At 47.2% G+C, this 21,950-nt stretch overlaps 1 protein-coding gene across 8 annotated transcripts in view; it reads left to right on the top strand.

Annotated features, from left to right (window-relative positions):
• ntng1a (netrin g1a) overlaps positions 1-21,950 on the top strand; it is a 78,761-nt gene that overhangs the window by 8,255 nt on the left and 48,556 nt on the right. For all 8 annotated transcript variants that reach the window (XM_062479863.1, XM_062479861.1, XM_062479865.1 and 5 more), the window contains exon 2: positions 195-956. In XM_062479863.1, coding sequence (XP_062335847.1) covers positions 705-956 — 252 coding nt within the window. In that variant the 5' untranslated portion in view covers positions 195-704. The remainder of the gene's footprint in view (positions 1-194; positions 957-21,950) is intronic.

Below are 21,950 nucleotides of genomic sequence, written 5' to 3'. Positions count from 1 at the left end.
TCGGTTATCCAATCCTCCTGTTGTGATCAACACCTCACACCATCCTGGCAGCTTTGTTAGGGAGGGGGGATCTGTGTGCCCCCCCCGCCACACACACACGTTCCATCCCCTTGCCTGTGCTAATGCTCAGTCGCTGTCGAAACTCGATCCCCTCGCGAAGGTATTCAACCTCTCCCCCTCTTGTTTCCCCACAGACGCCGGCTGCAGGGAGGACGAGGCCATGATTGACAGCGGACGAGGCTGAGAGCACCTGTCACTCATCCCTCCGTCAGCGTGTCAGAACGCCCGTCTCCGTCAGGGGTCAGCTCCTGCCCCCCCCTCCTCCTCCGTCCTCCATCCTCTCCTCCTATTATCTGCTCTTCGGGCCAGTGACAACCACCCCCCACCCCCCCCCCCTCCACCCCCCGACCCGGTCCGGCAGCGACCCGCCCACAAGGTAACCGCCCGGGCGACCCCGAGATCCAAAACAACAAACGCCCCGCTCTCCGCCGCCCGCAAGCCGCTAACAGGAAGCCGGCATGCTCCCATCGTTCCCTGGCACCCCTCTCGGCGAAGCTTGGATTACATCCTAAAAAACCTGCTCCGCGTCTCTGTGCGTGTGCGGCGTGTTTTTCCCCCGCGGACCTTTCCGCAGAAGAGCCCGCCCTTTTCGCCCCCCCCCCCCCCCCCGGCGCGAGCGCCCCGCTCGCCGACAGGAAGCGGAGATGCGCTTCTTCCCCCTGGCGCTGGCGCTGCAGGCGGCGTGGGCCAGCCTCTGCCAGGCGGCCATGCAGCACTACCCGGCGGCGTGGGGCCACTACGACGTGTGTAAGTCGCAGGTGTACACGGACGAAGGCCTCACCTGGGACTACATGGCCTGCCAGCCGGAGGCGGCCGACATGACCAAGTACTTGAAAGTGAGCGTGGACCCCCCCAACGTCACCTGCGGGGACCCCCCGGAGACCTACTGCGCCCTGGTGAGTGGGGGTCCGGAGCGGTCGGGTTGTTGTCACCGGGCGACCCCTTCCGGTTGCCGCTTCTGTTTTGTTTTGAGGGGTAGAGTGCCACTTGAGATGCACACAAACACACACCGCTGTCGGCGTGTGTTTGTGTGATTCTACACATTCAACACATTCAGGGTATCCTCCTTTCAAGTGGTGCTTCACTCTTAGTGACAGATGAATATGACATTGATATTCCTGTAATCGGCTCTTAAAAGTCATTGAGATTTCTCTCTGGGCCAGAGGTTATTTTATATAGTTCATACCTTGTTTCCGATGAAAAAACATCAAAGCATTTCTCACTCAGTATTCCAAATGTCATTGTTAAACTAAAAAGGATTCTCTTTCATACTCATTCTGCCCTATTGTGTGTTTTTTCCCCCATAAACCATGTGTATTTTCCAGTTTAAGACTCAATTAACGGAATCCTGATGTTCAAAAACACAGTATGTCATTATCAAATTAGAGGCACACGAGTGGAAAACCCTTGAAAGTTAAGCTTTCTTTGTGGAGTAAAGCTGCGTGCCTTTGTGAAGACAAGAGGGTGTAGCCTATAGGGTGAAGCATTTCATTAGAAAAGGTATTCCTACTCATTTAGGCTCTTCACTTTGAAAATCCCAGCTGGTTGCCTTCATTTAGTGCCATGCAGTTGCCAAAAGATGAATTCATTTTGGGCTGGTGTGTGTACCAGCCCCTCAAAGATTCTATCAGAACAAATACGCTCTTCAAAATTTCAAGAGCTCTTTAAATAAACAGGGAGAATTTCCAAGAAAGTAGTAACTTGCCGAATAAAACCAGTCACCACCAGCTGAGAGAGAGAGAGACAGAGAGACAAAGAGAGAGAGAGAGAGAGAGAGACAGAGAGACAAAGAGAGAGAGAGAGAGAGAGAGAGAGAGAGAGAGAGAGAGAGAGAGAGAGAGAGAGAGAGAGAGAGAGAGAGAGAGACAAAGAGACAAAGAGAGAGACAGAGCAACAGATCCAAAAAAAAGAGGGTAAGAAAGAGGCTATGAAAACCATGCAGTGACTCTAGACCTAATATCTTGTGTGCGGGAGGTTTTTTCGAAAAGTGAATTATTCAATATGTTTTGTAGCTAATGTGTTTTATTCATATGATACATTATTCAACCCGACATCTCAGAGGCACTTTTGAAAACGCTGACTCTGTGATTGACTCCCGAGGTTGGCTTGAGACGACTAGCCACCATTTCCGGGAGGTCATCATCCAAATAAGGTCATTTTCCCTCTCCCGAGGGGTATCGAGCACCCTGATTGATTCAATTTGACCCCACTGTGTAGTTCTGATTGGTTCAGGCCAGGAGACAGATATTGCAGTTGTTCTGCTGCTTTCTAAATGAATGATTTCTGTCTCCTGTGCTGTAGCACTCATCCATACCTAATTTCATAGCCAGTGGTTCAATAATCATATTCTATTTAAGGAAGCGAAAAGCAGGGGGAAGATGAAACCAAGTTGATTATTATTATGGCCCGTATTATAAACAGTCCAATGATCTCACCGTGGGTTGGCAGCACAATTCCTTCTCAAAGTATCTTTCCAGTTATACTCACATCGCTGCCCATGTCGGATTATGGAATTTCTTCAATTAAAACAAACGTTTTGTTCCTCATTAGCTAACAGTGGCCTTGTTAAGACTCGGGCTTAACAGGCATAAATCAACAAGATGATTACGGCAAATGATGTTGTTGCCTTCCCTTCAGTGCCAGCTGGACAATCGGTTTGCATTTGCTCTGCAGTATCAGGACTCTGTAAATCAATGTTTGAGCAATTAACGTTGAAATGGCAAGCAAGCTAGCTGCCGATAACACCGCTCATGCCTGTAGCAGCTTGCATTATGAGTATGATCATTCAGTATTCAGGCAATTAGCATCAGCCTGGGTCATGAGAGGATCCAATCTCTGTTAATTGATTTGTGCTCATGTTCGTGGCCTAGGGTCCAAGGCTGGTGGGATCAGACTGTAGATGTCTGCTTCCTGTGATTGGGAAGGTATCGCACGACACAGAGAAAGAGGGGGAAGGGGGAGAAGGAAAGAGAGGGGGGAGGGTGGAGGCGGAAAGAGAGAGGAAGAGATAGAAAGAGAGGGGGAGAGATGGAGAGAGAAGGAAAGATAGGAACAGAGAGACAGGGGATACAGAGGGGGGAAAGGGAAAGAGAGACGGAAACAAAGACAGGATAAAGATTAAAAAAATGGATAAAAAAAACACAGAGAACAGAGAGAGGGGGGGGGGAACAGACAGATCTAGCGTGTCAGGGTCTGGTGCCCGTGAGAGGGTAATAATCTCAGGTTCCTTCTTCATCTCACGGCCCGCCGGGCACCCAGACGCCCCTAAACCCCCCCCCCCCCCCGCCCCATCCCTCCTTCCCCACCCCCCCCCCCCCCCACCCCCCAGGTTTTTTTTATTTATATATTTATTCTTGCTCCCAGCCCAGTGGCCTTTGCCTTTGCAATAACTTGACCCCTCGTGAACTCTGGAGCGCTCATCCCCCCCCCCCTCGTTGTTATTAGATTCCTCCGTCCCCCTGTAGTTATACGAGTTATCTCGGAGGACTGGGAAATGCCAAGGAGTTTGGGGGAAGTGGCCCCGCTGGGCTCGGGTCCTCTGAGGTGAGCTGCGTCAACAGAGGTCTCGGGGTCTGATGGAGATCAGGCTCGATCAAATTGTCTAGTCAGGGGGATGTGGAAAAAGGTGTCATGGCTGTGGTTTCCTCAAGCGTATTGGGTTCTGAGAGTGCTCTTCCACATCTGGGAGTGTTCTCTGTGTGAGTGTGTGTGTGTGAGAGAGTGGGTGTGTGTGTCTGTGTGTGTCTGTGTGTGTGGGGGTGTGTATCCTCTCACATAATAACCAGGAAGGACCGACTCCCGTAGCACCGTGATGAGCTTAACAGCCAATCAAATCTAACATAGGAAATTAACAGACTATTTATCAGTTCTGCCAAGCAAAATACTGTCCTAGTATAATGAGACAAGCCCTCCTTCAGTAATTTAAAGGTAATGGTGTATCTCAATTATGGTCATTATAAACTGACAATGGGGAAGCATGCTTTATCTTTCCTGAATGCTACATAATTTAGCCAATAGAGATGGACACTTTTATAAAACAGGGGTACTTATTTTCAAGCACACCCACATTATCAAAATCCAGACAGGGTGTGGGAATACTGCATTATACGTTATAAAAACCCATGTGATCCCAGACAGCAAAAATGTCTAGACAACACTCCGTCGTCTGTGAATGATTTTTTTTCTCATGATACATTAAAAAGGGGGAAGATCACTGAACTAGGGGTGTATTTTGATGTACAATTCTGACCTTTCTCTAAGCTGATCCTGATTACGGCGCTTTTCGTCAGGCAGGAGGCGTTTTAACTCGCAGCCCCCCCGCCGTGTAGCGCCATCCCTCAAGAGCTCTGAGATGACATTTGTTGAGAAACGAGCACACTGTCAGCAACAATACGGCTTGTTTTCATATTTAAATTCGCAGCCCGCTCGATGAACATAGCAGAGAGTTTTGCCCGGGATCTAGTGTTTTGTGAGACAAACGTTGACATTCCATTTAATCGAATAGTTTATTCATGCTATTTTCATGAGGATCGAGATTGGAAAACAGGGCACAAAGCGGCTTTTCAAAAATGCTGACATACTTAAACGATGTTGGAATCAGGTTGGAAATATTAGCATTTTAACAGTATTGAAAAAACGAATTACTTATTCAATGGGCCTGTTGAACATCAGAGGGGTAGCCTACTAAGTAGACTTTATCCATTTATGAATTGGCTTTCATCTTTGTCAGACTGAATAGAATCGAGGCGGATTGAAGTGCTCACCAGAAACGCAAATTGTGTATTGGAACCCAGAGAGCTTCAAAGTTAACATATTTGTGTAATTTCCCAAGCTAGAAGTGTAAGTGATTGTTTCCTCTGATTCTTGATCACATTCGGGATAAACAAGTAACATGCCTCCATCTAGTTTGTTTCTATGAATAATTTGTTCTTTCATAATTCTCACAAAAAAATGGTGTTCCAGTCTTGATTGAATTTATCAAACACGATCTTAATCTGCTCTCAAGGATATTTTCCCCTTTGACTGATTTAATTTCCCAGCAAGCCACACTTGAACCTAACCAACAAGTGTGGCTTGCTGGGAAATTAAATCAGTCAAAGGGGAAAATATCCTTGAGAGCAGTGTAACACAGGGAGTTATTGTCCGTAGATAATTTTTTTGTGTCAGGAGCTAAAATGCAGAATCTCAGCTAAGGCTACACTCAGAGCAGTAGGCCGCCTCTCCACATTTCCCTGGCGAAGCTCGGACATCAAGTTTGCATGAGCTCAGCGGCGGTCAGGGATTTTTTTTCATTATCCTCTAACTCTCTCCCGATCCCTAGACCTGCCTCTTATCTGCCTGCCTTGGGCTGCCACAAGAGAAACCCATTAAACAAGTAACTGCAGAGAGTTCCACATTCCCAGGCTTCATGTCACCACCTAGCCCTGCGTGGCTATCGTCCGCGAACTCCCGTGCAGATGAGACTCGGCTGTACCAATACCCCTGCTGTTCTACATGCTAACACCCCTGCTGTTCTACATGCTAACACCCCTGCTGCTCTACATGCTAACACCCCTGCTGTTCTACATGCTAACACCCCTGCTGTTCTACATGCTAACACCCCTGCTGCTCTACATGCTAACACCCCTGCTGTTCTACATGCTAACACCCCTGCTGTTCTACATGCTAACACCCCTGCTGCTCTACATGCTAACACCTCTGCTGCTCTACATGCTAACACCTCTGCTGTTCTACATACTCTGCTGATGTTGTGAGCAAGAAGGCTAGTCAGGTGTTCCTGTCATCAGACAGTGGTAGATCACCATCATCATCGTCCTCCTCATCTTTGGCGTCATCGTCGTCATTCACTTGGAGCAGTCAAACAGATCAAACTATCTAGGCTGCATCAGAACGGTTACAGAAGGGAGCTAGCAGCGTTGGGGATGTTCCTGTCTGTGAACTCCAGTAAGGGCATTCGACGGGCGCCACAGCGTGCGTGCTGTCAAAAAAAGATAAGAGAGTGCTTCCTCAATTTAACCCTCCCGCTATGTGCTGTGTCAAGCTTATATCACCCTTTGCTGTCCTTGTGGTAAAATGAGCGGTGTGTCGGAAACAGGGAATCAAACAGCGGAAATTTCCCATTATCGTGAATGGCTTGTCTTTGTTTCCAACGTTAAGCGATGTGTTTGAATAAGATAAATGTGAGTAGGGCCTAGGTCGACTACTGTATCGCATGCCATAGATGTCAGACATATTGTATTCATATTTTTTTGTAGACATGAATAGTCCCACTGATAAGAAGCCGTTATCAATCTCGGATAGCATGGAGACAGCAACATTCAATTTATTTAGTGGTAAAATTGACTCCAAATCATATAAAATCATATCCTCATAAATGACATGAATTTCGGGAAATCATCGGTTTCCATTGGATTAGTCTCATAATTATCATAATGCTTTAAAGAGGCCTAGCTGTCAAGGCCTTGTATATCGACTTCCAGTCACACCAAAAAATCACATTGTTTACATGCTAATATTCCCAGAATACCCATTCCAACCATTTGGAGCTTGCATGAATGTCTATGACACAGGGATTTAAAAAAAAATGTATTATGACTAAGGATTTTTCCTCTTTCTCTTCCTCTAATGCGGGGCGAGTGCCAAATCCCTCTCATGGTAATAGGGTTTTTTTTGTTGCGTTTCACAGTTCATAGCGCATGGAAAATTATCGTCTCAAACCCCCTCTGTGTATGCGGTTTCTAATAATAGCCGTTTTACAGTGTTCGCCCATCAGAATGAGGGTTTAGGGATCCATTGACTTTTAATTGCTGTTAGTGCCTCGGGGGTGGCTGTCCCCTTAGCGTTCACGGCGCCGCCACGCTTCGGTGTGTCGCACGACGCAGCAGTGACTTTCAGATGCCTTCTTTTACCGCTGATAACATACGCTAGACCTGGCCGCAGACATGTTCCATAAGAGCTGGAGCGCAGTTGGAATCGTCTTAACAGAAGATGACGTGCTGATATGCACACACGGGTGGTAACGCTATGATTTACTTTATGAGGATTGGGGGAACGGAGAAAGATAAAAACGTGTCTGGAATGTTTAAGAGCGCGTGATCCCATCCCTCATTAGGATCAATAGTAGGGGGTCGCAGAAGGCTGTGTTCAGAGACACAGGGCGTGCAGTCTGGGAGACGATTCTGCTGCCGACGAGCCTATTAACAACCTATTTGAGGGGACATTTGTGTGCGTGTGCGTGTGTGTGTTTGAAGGGTCCAACGAGGTAGAAGATGAATGCTAGTATGTGGTTTTTTGGATGTCAAAACAACCCCATTTGTGAAACAGAAGCAGAGATAAACAGCCAGTCACTTTGGAATGCTAAGTAGCCTATAGGTAAAATAAACAAATCCAAAAAGATTTACAATCAATAACAAAGCATGCTTGACAATGACCACTGAGAGAGAAAAGGAAAATAAACGTAAACCTTACAAATGAACATGATACTAAGTCTCTCATTTAGAGGGAAAAAAGAAAAGAAAAAAATCTGAAGACTTTTTTTTTTTAAGAAGAAGAAATGTGAAGAATGTGCTTTCACAAGGGCTGAGGAAAGCTTTCTTTTTTCTTCCCCTGGCTTCCTTCTAAGATGTTTCCCCCTCTCGGGTTGGCCTTGAGGTCCTCTCCTCCTTCTCTGCAGCGTGTGAGGAGTGGCAGGGGCTGGCCGGCTCACCCCGACTGGGCCTAGACAGCCCCTCAGATTACCATGATTGACAGATAAAAAATCCAATGATCTGTTGTGTCTGGCCCAATGGTGAGCAGGGAGCACATTCTAAATCGATAGCAATGCTATCAGAACTGGAAATCAAATACAGAGTGCTTCCCTGAGAAGCATGTGTATAATGACATTTTGTGCTGAATGTGATCGATTTGTGATGTGTTTTTCCGTCTCTATTGACAAAGCCTTTTCATATATTAGCGAATTGTTGTGAGTGGGACTTTTTTTTGTCTTTTGGACCATCAAAAGATAAAGTTGCACTGGAAGAAAGGACACACACTGAGTAGGTGAACGGTTTTCTTATTTTTTATTTATTTATTTTTTTACAGCTGAAGGATTGTTCAAATCAGACAGAAAACAGCCTATCCCATATGCTTCTCTGGGTTTAGGCTAAATATATACAGTTGCCCTTTCCGTGAGCACAGTTTTACACATATGGTAAATATGCTGGTATCAGAAAAGCAAGTTGCCCCGTAAGCGAGCATCTGTCCCGCGGAGGATATCGCTCAGTGAGAAGGACAGTGTAGAATATGTGCTTGCTTAATTAAAGACCAGAAACCAGGGCAGCTATTTACTGTTAATTCGGACATAAATCTGCAGTTATCGCGCAAGCGAGATCGTCTCCAGCAATTTAGGAGAGACCCAGGAGTCTCCCTTCAGTGACTCGTCTCTGATTAAACCGAAGAGGAGAGCTGCGGTCTCTTTCCCGGAGGAAAGAGGACTAAAAAGCTGAATCAAACTGAAGGTGGTGATGTTGTTACTAGGCTGGATATTGAGATGGTTAGCATTTTATTACCCAGCTCAGGACAGGAGTCTAATCGGTAAATTGAGTCTGGACTTGCAGTGTCTGCAGGTCCTGTGGCCTCCGGGCAGGAGAGATACAGGGGCTGGCATTTAAACCTCTCCATAGAGACTTCCTGACACTGGGTTTTTCTCCCTAATTAGCTATTGGTTGGACTTGTGGTGGATTGTCACCGCACGCCAAACAGCGTTTGTCCATCGCTCCTGTGTGACGACCTTGTAAATAGAATCTGTAAACGTGACTATCTACGGAAAGTCTTGGCTGGATTTGTAGGGGAAATGACATGTCTGTGATTTGTACATTAATTGATTCAGATAGTTGTGCGTGTCAGATGTGTGGACGAGCACTATATTTGCCCTCTACACATTGTTCTTGCTCTGATAGCTCTGTTTTAATGACGCGAAATGAACTTTCTTGGCATAAACGTCATTTGACTGTGACAAACGACCAGACACCAGGACATTAGGTGTCGTCCACGGTTGATATGACCACTCCCTCACGGGACGGATCCCTCTCATAACCTCGAGAGCTTTTACCCAGTTAGAGAATGGGCCAGCTCGCTCACGTCCTGCTATCAGCATGTGCTTTCATAGACGGAATAAAGACAGGGTTTTGATCTTTCAAATACTGTCATGAAAGCCAGTCCATGCCTTTTTGATATCCTTTTCAGGCTACAGTTGATATTACCCTGGAAATGCATTGCAAGGGCGCATCATCACATCCCGGGTCCATAAACGGCACACTCTGTTTCACGTTTTAAAATCGAATCACAGATCTTTTCTTTTACAAGTCATAATCCTTCTTTGGATGAGATTTTGTTTTAGTCTAGTAGTTTCAAATCTCTCCGTGATGTGAGTGGAGTCGGTGAATCTCACAGCCGCACATTCCTTTGCTCTCTTTCCTCGTTGGAGGTTCCCTCCCTATTCTATCCCAAGCTTGTATCACGAATGCAACTGGCATAAAATCCCCTTTGCTGAGACAGCCACTAATTCTGTTCTCGTTTTCGATTTGGCTTTGGTACAACTAAGCAATTTGTTCTATTCCCTGTTGGATAAATTACACCCCACTAATAATCCTAATTAGTTCTTGTAAGTATGTTTTCCCTACAAAAACATTCCCTGTGGTGAAGAGAGAAGTTACAATGGGTGCATGTTCGAATCCTCCCCTTGTTTATTTTTAGGTAATCAGTCCCAGTGTGACCTTCGAGATAGATGTAGGCCTAATGTAAATGAGTGTGTATTGCAGATTTGTATATAAATAGAATAAACCCAGAAGGCCTACCTCATTGGCCACGTCATTGCAAAACCCCCAGTCTTTTCCAAATCATAACACATGTTCTAAGCAAATGATTACCATTAGTCTCAAAATCCTATCAGGCCGGGTTCTCCAGAGTTTTCACCCCTATGGAGGTAGGATTACATAAACCGTGTCTAAAGATATTGAATAACTCTAGTTTTCCTCTCTCCACGTATGAGAAGCAAATCCCTTTTTCCTCATGGAGACATGGTTGATAACGGCTGCACGGAAGCTCTCGTTTGCGGTATTGATGGCAACTCTTTTCAGCTCAGGGGACTGATCTTGGAGAATGGATCATGAAAGTGTGTGTGTGTGTGAGAGTGTGTGTGTGTGCGCGCATGTGTGTGTATGTGTGTGTGAGTGAATGAGTGTTTGTGAGTCTGTGTGTGTGTGTGTGTGTGTGTGTGTGTGAGTGTGTGCTCGTAGGAGCACCATGTGGCAGAGCAATGGTGTCTTGACTCTGCCAGGAGATGAAAACAGCCCGTGAGTCGGGTCTCCGTGCCAACCCACAGGATTTACCACAAAACAGTCTTGGTTGGAAGTTGTTGGGTTTCTGTTTCGCAACTGCTGTTTTTTCCCCACGTTGAATTGATTCCATATGCCGCAAAAGGTGAATGCAAAATCAATTTAGAAGAAAAAGGTTTGACAGCAGTTGCAAAGACGAGGACCTTTGGACTGAGGATGCAGGAAGAGGTTTCTCAGAATACCAACCCTGTTTTCAAACGATGCAAGACACACAGAACCGTTTTGCTGAAAACTGTTGCGGTATAATCACATGAAGTGTGTCAGTGTTAACAGGTAACTCTGCTAGATAAGGTTACTGGGGGTGGGTGCTGATAATTTGAGCATTTCAAAGGAAGGAAGAGTGAAAGGAGGAAGGAAGGAAGGTAAGAAGAGGAAGGAAGGAAGTAGAGAAGGAAGGATGTTATCTTTGTGTGATCATCAATCGACACAATATTGGTTTAATTTGGACTAAGTGCGGTTGGCTGCTCAAATTGGGTGTCAGACCATTGTGCTGACTGGATGCCTGCCTTGCGAGAAGCTCTCAGCCAGTGAAACGTTGGCAGCAGGCAAGCAGCAAGCAGGCTTGCTGCGACAGGGCAATGCCTGCTGGGAAGTGTAGGTGGAGGGAAGCATATGGCGGGCTCTGTGTTTACAGGGAAATCATTAGCATAGCAGCCATCCTTTGGAAAGTAGCTGTTTGACTTGGCAGTAGTCTTCCGATTTCTGCTTTTGGACTCACTTAGCGGATGCCGATCTCTAGAAGGAGAGGTCAACTCACCTAGATTATGTAAGGGTGTCGACAGAGTATCCGCTATGTATCATTCATAGTAACTTATTTACATGTCATCAGAGCGTGTCTGTGAATGTCCAGCTTAGGGAGCACATTAATACCACAGCAGGCGCCCAGACGTAGTATTTTAAATGTAGTTTTTTCCCCCCATCTCCGTCCCACGTCGAAGCCGTTTCTGGGGTTTTCGGTGTGAATGATGCAACAGCTATGCTATTTCTAGCTGACTCACGCCAGGCAGACGGAGTTGTGTTGAAAACAAGGCGCACTGTCATTCCGTCGTGAACCAGGGGACGGCGGTGAGTTACCTGGCGGAGGGGGAAGCGGAAGGTATGAATAATGAATCCAATCTCTGGAGGGGTGAGAAGAAAGGATTCATAATTGCATGTTGTCAGAGCCTCAGCCAAGAGGACACTTCACACAAAGAGAGACCCGGGCTAGGACTGTTATTAAGGAAGCGGACCATTTATCTCCCTTCATCGGGCGTGATTGGTGTCCTTCCTGCTCTTGCGCTCGTCCGCCACACTTAAAGGAGGCCTGATTAGACTCCTGACCCAGACAGACGGTGTCTACACATCCAGCCGCCGTTTTATTTGCGGCAATTTTGAACACGAGTTGGTCCGGGGCTTGTGAAAAATACACTCTTATCGCTTCGGACGTTTTCGAGATGTCGTCCCTGCCCCGAAAGGGCTGCCCTTGCTTTCTGCCATGGATCTGCTCCCACGAAGGCAGTGCAGTTCTCCCAGGTACACAGCACTGATGTCTGTGTTACCTTTGTTAAAAAACTGCACAAGCCCTGGGCATTGTCTTTTCTCTCTTTAGCTACAAGTGCAACTTATGAATATTCATCAGAGAGCTTTCAGCGAGGGCCCAGTGAAAACAACAGGAAGATATACGTACGTGTGACTGGCAGCCACATAACATCTCCTCCAGCCCTTCTGGATGTCTGGCTGCCTCCAGCATAACAATTAAAAACCCACCTGATAATACCTCTGTCACGGAGACAGCTGTCACCCAGTCAGCCATGTTTTTCCTTTGTTGTGCGGTCTCAAATGAACAAATGGGTATTCTCAGAGTGCAAAGATTTGATCCTTTCCCTCTCTTTTTCTTTCCACTGGGAAGGAGAATATCACATTGGGGATACTTTCGCTTTTTGCTGTCGAAGTAGCAGATGGTTGATGTTCTGTGGACAGTTTTGAAGGTCTTAAACCCCATGAATTTGCCGGAAAATGTAGGCTGCCTTCATTAGGGTTATTCCAACACTGTATTTATCTTGAGCTTTGGAACTTGTAATTGAGCACTGTAAGTTAGCAACACAAGTAGAGCGTCATGATTATTACTGATTGGTGGTGTCGGCTATATTAAACTTTACACTGTTTCCTCCATTGGGAAATGCTAATGTTTGCAAGCTTTAACTCATACGTTTAAATTACTGGAAGCACAATCATTACATTAAATTACAGCAACATTATGACAATACATCACGTTTATCACCGCACTGTCATGAAGCACGCCTCTACACCCTTGTAAATGGAGTGCGTAGATCAATCAGCTAATGTTGAGAAGGTAAAAGACAACGATATTTAATCAGCCTACAGCAGAAGAAACCTGCGCGCAACACCATAATCCTTCCCCACTGCAACACACACAAAAGCCGACCATCAATTCTGTTAAGCGGGGTGACCTGAGGGTTAGAGAAGGGGGGTTGGGGGGGTTGTTGTGTGTGTCTGTGTGTGTGTGTGTGTGTGTGTTGGGGGATGGTTAACAGCAGTCAACACCTTTGCCCTCCTGTGACAACGGGAGGGCTGGCTGGAGGGTTCTGCTAAGTGGAGAGACGTCGGCGCATGCTGGGGATGGATGTGTGAGTGACACGACTCTGGCCAATCACAGGCTGAGGCCAGGGGGAGGAGCTAACCAGAGCCCTAGTTAATGACCGTATCTGCTCAACACATGAAGTGAGGGTGCTGGTTAGGAGGAGTCACCTCATATTTCACTCTCTCTTTCTCCCCCCCCCCCTCCTCCCTCCTGCGTTCAGACGACGACAAGAAAAACTCTCTCCGGGTGTCACCTCTAACCTCCCTCCCTCACTTCCTCCCTGGCTCAGCCTCTTTAAATTCTCTGGAGCATGCGGCACCTTTGTGACATGGGTGAACAACACAGCTCGCAGGAGATCGGAGCCTTTTGAATCCAATCAAACGGCAGCCCTCGTATCAACCGGAGGGCTCCAGACTCACAGCTCACAATCAGACCAAAACAGGGGCTGAGTTTCACACGATTTCTTTCATCTATGCTAATAGATGAATCAAATGCTAATAATTTGGTTAATACTTCAGACCCAGGTGTTGGTAATGAGCGTTAGTTAATAGGTAGCAAGACCCTTATAAGATGCTTATTAACATTCATATTTGTTAATAAGAATATACTGTGTGTTAATAATACAAGTAAGGGTTAGGGCTTGGGTTAGGGTTATTGTAAGATGAGATCCATGTTAATTAATCGTCAAAAGCCCCTTATAAGATGTTTATTAACAAAAATATGTTAATTAGACTAACTTACTTAACTTACTAAGGCTTTGTTACCTATTAATGAATGCTTATCACAAGCGCCTGAATCTAAAGTGCCACTAATATTTGATATGTACTCAACTATGTCAAAACTGTTTTCTTTGTATGTTCAATAATATTGTAATTTTTTCATTCTAATTGACAAGGGGCTCTGTTTTGATGGTTAAATGTTGCGGTGTTCTTTTATGTTGGACATCATGCGCTTGTCCCTGCAGCAAGAATGGCGTTCGAAAGTGTGTGGATCATCGAAACACACCACAGTCTAGTGAAGTGAACAGGCCGATGTGTGATTGTCTGTGTGTGTATCGGCCATAGTTGTACCCTTCGGTACATCGCTGGTGTGTGCTTGTGATGCATCCACCCGGACGTCATGCTAGTGCTCTGTAAAGACAAGCCGGGGCCAGATCCATGTGGCTGTGCTGGCCATTTCAATACATGACCAGCAGAGACAAATTGATTTCCTCAGTCTCGCTTTTTGAAAGGACAAAGTGCTTTGTGTTAAAACATTCGCTTCCACGGTCAGTGTGTGTGTGTTCTGTGTGTGGCAGTGTGTCTGTGTGATGGGGGTCTGGTGGGAGGGGGGGTGGGGGTGGTGAGTGTGTGTGTGTGTGTGTGTATGTAGCACAGACAGACACGTCTCTGGGTATTTGGTTGGATAAATATATTTTACTTTAGCGTATACATTTGGAAAGTTAATGCCGTAGAAAGCATATTCATCGTGTATTATGTTTCGGTCATGTTCACATGCATTTTTTAAGGGAGTTTGGACAAAATCTTTCTTGGAAATCTGTCTTGGAAATATTACCTACTTACCTTGACCCTGTATGTCGAGTTGAACGAACATGTATTTGTCACGTAGCCCAGCAGTGCTTATGTGCTGGTATTGCAGTTCAGTAACCTGATTTAATTATCTGTATTGGCAGTCTTATATCCATTAAAAAGTGAAGACAGGGTGGAAGTTTGGCAGGGCTGCCTCACATCTCTGCCAAAACACGCTCTCTCCGGGTCTCCATGTGAAGCCTCTCTCTCCGTCACACACACACACACACGTGTGCACGTACGCACGCACGCCAGTCTTGCTCCACACACACTGCCGCAAACGTGGGTCTCCAGTCTTCCATGTTGATAATAGTGGAAGTATGCTGTGTGCGTGTGCGTGTATGTGTATGTGTGTGTGTGTGTGTGTGTGTGTGTGTAGAAAGTGGGGGGGGGGTTGGTAGTGAAACACTCAATCCCCTAACCTGCGCCCTGAACATGTATTGATTCACTCTGTGTGATGGGGAGACATGCGCGTTGTGCGGCCCTGCTGAGTGTGAAGTGTGTGAGTGAGTGCGCACGCACGTCCCTGGGCCTGCTGGGACTGACGGGCGGCCCCGGCCGCAGCCTGCAGACTGTGGGAGGGGTCGACCTTCGACCCGCGAGCGACAGGGGAGGTCAGAGGAGGGACCGGAGACACGTGACTGCTCTCCTCTCAGCCGGGGAGAGATGACACTCGCGCCGCAACGCGCTCGCGCCACACGCACAAACACACACACGCACGCACACAGTCTCGCTCACACCGCAAGCTCTCACCCCACACACAGTCTCACACGCCATGGACCCCGCCTCCGGGCTCCTAGTTCAGCAGAGATAGCATCTGTGGTATTGAGCAGTGTGCATTACAGCCGGCCCTCTCTCCTGGTGCCGCTGCAAAGTCAGAGGTAACCCGAGACACGACCCTCCTGAATTATTCTTATGAAGATGCTTTTACTGATGTGGAGGAGTCTGTTCAGGGACTACTCCCTTACTGAGGAAAGGAAATAGACATTCGAGGACTGTTGGCGTTGTTGCGGAGTAGCCGGTTCTTGCCGGTGTTGTATGTTTACACGAAATACCCGTTTGACTGACTTTGACTGCGCTGTACATCACGTTAATAATCCCCTTACGTTTGCCCCGAAGTATTCCATACCGCGCTCGAGTGTTGTGCCACGAGCATTTGTCTTACCAGCACCTGGCATTTCACACTCCTTCAGTGGCCCTGTCTTCCCGGAACGTTCCAGGATGGGCTGAAATGTGGGCCAGCCAGGCGGGCTGTCGCTGGGCCAGGTGGTGAGGTGTGCGATGCGGAGGGGGGAGGACGCGGCGCCGGGGAGAAGATGCTGCCTGGGCTCCTGCTGGAGCGTCGCGGAAGTGCTCGCATTGGCCACCTTACCTCTCTGACTGATTGGAACGGAAATGTTGAAAGACATAAGACGGGAAGACAGAGGAAGGAAGAGAGAAAGAAAGAGAGAGAGAGAGAGAGAGAGAGAGAGAGAGAGAGAGAGAGAGAGAGAGAGAGAGAGAGAGAGAGAGAGAGAGAAAGACAGAGAGAGAAAGAGAGAGAGAAAGAGACATAGAAAGAGAGCAAGAGAGAGACTGGAAGACCCTGGATATGTGGTTAGCACCAGAACACCAAGAAGGGCTTTAAGATGTTCCAGCTCCGAGAAATACAATCCCTGCTCCTCATCTCTGCCTGCAATGTCATGTCTGTCAATCCCGAGTACAGAGGTATGAGCAGGGGCACCGTGGAGACAGGCAGGTATGGGGGTGGAACAGAACAAGCCAACAGGAAACGAGAAATAGTTTGACAATGAATTGGAAATTGAATAAGTGTACACATCAGTAGGAGGGAACATCGCACAGAGATGAGAGGGGAAGGAGCAAAGGCGGAGGCTTCTGGAAGCATGGGAGATGACATGTTCTGACTGTACAAATGTAAGCTTTTGCGAGGAGACGCTCCAAAACAAAGCTGTTGGGGAATTTGTGACATCAGTGTCACCAGAAAAAGGATTTCCGGGGGATATTTCAGGATTGCCTACTTCTAAACTGACGGAAAAGTTTTTCTTTTTTTCTCTCTCTCTAGTAGTTGGTGAGACTTTTGCAAGTGCTCATTGTAATGGGTGGGGATTGTAGATACGTATCAATCTGTCAGAATGTCTGACTAAGCAAGCATGATTCACAGTAGGAACTTTGACAGTGTAGCTGACGGATGAGCAAATCCACTGAATCTCAAAAGATTGAATAAATACCACAGTATATTCTCAGTTTGCATGCTACTATGTTACTATGAGAAGATAACTATTTGAACCACACCAACCGACATTCCCTTGATCTACAATATTCGCAAAGCTTCAGTTTAACCGTCTGTGCTGTGGTGGTGGTTAGGAAACAACCATGGCATCTACTATGTCTTTACTGTAAAATGGATCACACGGCAGAGGTAATGCTAATTCGGCTGCGCCTTCAGTGTTTTACCCTCATCCTTACCAGAATACGGACTCCTTAGGACCCCCCCAGCCCTGCCTCCCATATTTTGTCAGTGTGGTTTCATTAGTTTGAGTTGCTTGGTTTAATTAATCAGTAACAGAGTGTTTAATTCATCTTTCATTTCAGCGGAGTGAAGTTGATTAGAGGAGCTGTTCCCTGTGGCCATTTGAGAGTTTTTTATTTTATTTCTGTCCGTCTTTCTCTCTTTTGTTTGTTGCTTTTTTAAGGGCAGCTCGTCAAGAGCCCAGAAACGGTCCTCATGGTGAGCCTGTGCTCTCAGTGTGAGGGCTGGGAGTTTGGAATTGAACATCTGCATTTTGTGACAGAATCAAGTGGATCCTCTTGAATGTTTCATCGTTCGAGCGGTTGCGATGTATTACTTGTGGATTGTCACTTTTGACAAGACCCATAGGGACACGTTTTGAAACGGCGTTGCATTGTTAATAGGATATTGAACGATACTTTCTATGTGCATGGGATGTTGTTGTGGACAGGACTCAGAGTCCAGGAGGCGAAATGGCAAGCTACTACCGTATGTGTCCGTGTGTCTGCAGTGACACGTGATTCTTCATGTGCTTATGTGTCCGGTGTGTAAAGTCTGTGTGTGGCAGTGTGTGCGTGCTTTCCTGCCTTTCCATGTGTGTCTGTCTGTGTGTGTGTGTGTGTGTGTGTATGTTTGTGTCTGTGTCTGTCTATCTGTGTGTATGTGTGCGTGCGTGTGTGTGTGTGCGTGCGTGAGCCCGCAGAAAGGAAAAGAACTGAGCTCTTTTTCCCCAGAGTCATGTGTCAATCATCTCCTCCGATCCCGAGGTGAAAAAAGTAGTAGAAGAAGAAGGAGGAGGAGGAGGCCTCCCAGTAGAATGACTAAGGAGCCCTTCCCTGATCTAAGGAGGAGCCTAGAGCTGAATATAAAGCAACACCAAAAGCAGTTAGATATCCTCACTGGGAATGCCAACGTTTACAACCGTATCGATTTTAATCATCCCTAAAAAGCCATGGCTTTTCGAAAAAAAAAGAAGAAAAAAAAAAATATCTGAAATCTCCTGCCCGAGACGCCTTGCACCGCAGAACTAAAAACGTTATGAATCACAGAGGAGTTACCGGCAGAAAACGGCGTGGACGTCGACTGATTGGAATTTTTTCCCTAATGCCCCTGATACCCCACCTCCAACCCCCCACCCCCAACCCCCACACGCCTCTCCCACACACACCTTCCCCTCGGTGGTCCCGAGGTAATTATATTGTGCTAACTGTACGCCCTGGTCTGGAAAACAGAGAGCCCAGACACGCACGGCTCTCCTTAATTAAGGGAGATTCTCCATCTCTGTGTGGGCTGCTAATGAGTGCCGGGGTGTTTGACAGGGTCTGATTGAGATCCCCATGTCTGTGTGAGGAGGTGAGGCCGCTTGCCAGTCTAACAGCAGCCCGGTGTTATTGTCAGCTAACAGGACCTGGTCCGCCGCACGTCACCTGCATGACGCCGTTCCAAGCGTGTGACACCTGCCGATAGCTCGTACATATTTAAATGGCGTGATCATCGGGGGGGGGGGGGGGGGGATAAACATCCATGTGTGGATGCTTAGGGCTCAGTATTGATCCTTGTATGTCGGTAAAACTGATCCTCTGTATCCTTTCACATAATTTCTTTCTTATGGGAATCTCTCTCTTTCTCTCTCTCTCTCTGTCTGTCTCTCTCCCTCTCTCACTTTCTATATATCTATATATACTCTACTACAGTATCTACTGTGTATATATATATATATATATATATATATATATATATATATATATATATATATATACTGTAGATACTGTATATACAGAATAAACAGTATACAGTATATATTCTTGTATTAAGGGAAACAGCTGTCCTTGAAAACCCGCCGTCTCCCCTGACATTGAAAGGTATACAAACCATTTCAACAGGAATCAAACGTATCCACGTAAGTCCCGTGTTTCCGTGAAAATCTCAAACCCCCAGTACTGACAATCACCCGTCCTACAGGCCTGACCTCTCTCTCTCTCTCTCGCTGATCCCTCCCTAATTACACCCCACCGCTGCTCCTCCGCTCTGATCCACCTCAGCCCCCGGGTACGGCTCCAGGAGGCTGTGCTCTCCCCCCCCCCCCCCCCCCGAGGAAGGGGCTCTCTCGGTGGCTCTCCCTGGTTCTTTGTACACCTGGGTTATGGCGTCTTTACCTCTGCCAAGGGGACAGGGATTCTCATCTGTCGGGCGAGCTCATGCAGGACAGCAGCGCTGTTGTTGTTGGGGTTATCCGTCAGGGGAGGGGAGAGGGGCGACTGGTGGAGTGGGTGAGACAGGGGAGAGGGGTGACTGGTGGAGGGTGTGAGACAGGGGAGAGGGGTGACTGGTGGAGGGTGTGAGACAGGGGGAGATGGGAGAGATGGGTGGAGCCTGTGTAAGAATAAGAAAATGAGAGACAGACAGATTAAACAGACGGACAGAGATAGAGAGATAGACAGATACATAGAGAGTAAGATGGATAGATATATTGAGAGAGAGATATACAGAGATATACGGAGATATACAGAGATACAGAGAGATAGAGAGAGAGATCGTTTCCCTCTCAGCCAGTGTCAGACCACAAGGGATGTCTATGTGGCCAGACCCCGTGACCCAGGCTAGCCTCTGAGCTGAGCAGCCATGGTGCGGCTCTATAAATCTGCTTCCAGAAGCATCTCCAGCAGGCAGCCTTGCTCAGTCCCCAGCACGGCTGATGGGACTATTAAGAAACCTGGCAGGTTGTTAGCTGGTGAGTTGATCCTGCTACAGCTACCAAGCATGCTGTCTGAACAACACCTCAATAATAGTACATGCAGTGTCTTCTTCTGTGAAACACAAAAGGATCTGTTTAGGGAGGATTTATTCATGCTGTAGTTCAAGTCAAGAATGCAGCTCGGTTTTCTTCGTTCTGTCTGAAGATTCTGCGGTGACTTTGTTTGCACGGGTTTAAGGTTCAGAAAAAAAAGGGTTCAAAAAAGGTTCAGGTTTGCAGAATATTTGATTGATCTTTCTCCCATCGATGTATGAGTCACGGAAATAGGTTGAGAAAGAAAAAAAGAAAACACTGCTTTGCTCTCAGGAATGACCGAGGCTTTGAAACATCTACGCCCAGACAAAAGAACAGAGTGAGAGAGAGAGAAAGTTACCTGGGAATAAGTTATTAAGCTAAAGTCGTATTTTCACCGGCTGACTAACAGAGACTTTGAGGACAGAGTTCCTAATTCAGAGGGTCAAGGCTTCAGACTCGCAGCTAGCTAGTTTTAGTTAGCTTCCGTTACAACCTAGCATAATATTCGTAGCAATGCTACTACCTGCTAGTGTTACTTGTTAGCCTCCTAATTGTAAATTTTGAAGCCATACTATAGCGTTTGTCATATAGTTTTTGTCTATCGGAAAATAGTCGGTTGGAATGTTCAGAATCACATATGTGTGACGCTACTCCTTAACGGGTTAAAGTAATCGGAGCTGGGAGAGCAGCGATTCAACTGCTGACTATGTTATTGCAAACAAAAACCACCTCGGCAAGATGAGGAACGCTTTGGACCATTCTGAGAGGTCGAATCTTTGACTCATGTCAGTTTTTCTCGTGGGATCAACCCAAAGCAACATCCTATGATGGCATGACGTGCCTGCTTTTAGCATACAATAGCCGCACCTTCTAAACAAATTCAACGGGAAATAAAAAAGAAAAAAATACACTAAAAATAATAATCTGCAGATTTGAGAATAAACGTTCCAAGTGTTTGCATGCGTGCGTCGTTTGCAATCGCTCCAGTCTACCTGCGATGCATAATTCATCCCGACATTAGCGACCATGCATAAAACATCGGCAGGTGCTTAGCGTTCCGCGCAGATATACGTAAAACAAGGTGCAGTTCGACGCATCGACGCGCTCCGAAGACCCACCCGAGTCTGAGAGGAGCGCGTCGGATCTGCCGAGCGAGGCTTACAGCGGGGCCCTCAGCGCCGTGTAAAAGATAATAGAATATAAATTTGTTTTTATACGCCGTGAACACAGCGAAGGGGGGGGTCAGATCCCCAGCCATTGTTTCAGGCCTCATGAATCTCCTAAACGGCGTCGGGGTGGTGCGGTGGGCGTGACAGCGAGACGTTTACCCATCGTCTCGCCTCATAAGCTCCCAGCCGCCAGGACCCCCCCCCCCCCCCCCCGCCGTGAGGACTGGCACCGTGCCAACACCGCTCGCATCAGCGTTTGACTCCCCACCCGCCCTCCCACCCTTCCTCCCTATCCTATCTTCCCTTCCACCCCTACACCCTCCCACCCCCCTCCCATCCCGTATACCCCCTCCCACCCCTATATCCCCCCCCCCGCCCCTCCCCGTCCTCCAGGGTGAGCATGCCCTTTCATCCGCGCCCCTCCTCCCCCAGGGCGGTGGTCCGTAGTCAGGTGGTCACAGTAGGTCACTTTCATGGCTTCAGTACAAAGAGACATTTCGAGATGTGCTAGAAGATGATGACCATTAACTTGGTAAGTGTGTGTGTGTGTGTGTGTGTGGAGTGACAGACAGGGGGAGGGGAGTTAGCATCGCTGCTGTCAGTTCCTTACAGTTCCACTCACCCAATCCCGGTGACCTCTGACTGACCCTGGGCTGTTCTCTAAATGTAATTGTAATCCTTGACAGGATTCCACTGGGTCTCCATTACCCTACCCTCACCGTAATCTGCACTGCACATCCACAATTCACACCACGCAGAGGCTACGCCTAGCTGTCTGTGTCACCCATCACCCTGGGATATACGCTCCCACAAAGGGGTTAGCATAGCCAGCAGCAGAGTGAGAAGGGAGAGATAGGTGGAGAGAAAGACAGAGACCGAGAGAGAGAGAGAGAGAGAGAGAGAGAGAGAGAGGGGGAGAT

The sequence above is a fragment of the Osmerus eperlanus genome, chromosome 15 (genome assembly GCF_963692335.1).
Source record: "Osmerus eperlanus chromosome 15, fOsmEpe2.1, whole genome shotgun sequence".
Lineage (NCBI taxonomy): Eukaryota > Metazoa > Chordata > Actinopteri > Osmeriformes > Osmeridae > Osmerus > Osmerus eperlanus.
The sequence above is the reverse complement of the archived record's forward strand: the minus strand, read 5'-3'. Positions and strand labels throughout refer to the sequence as shown.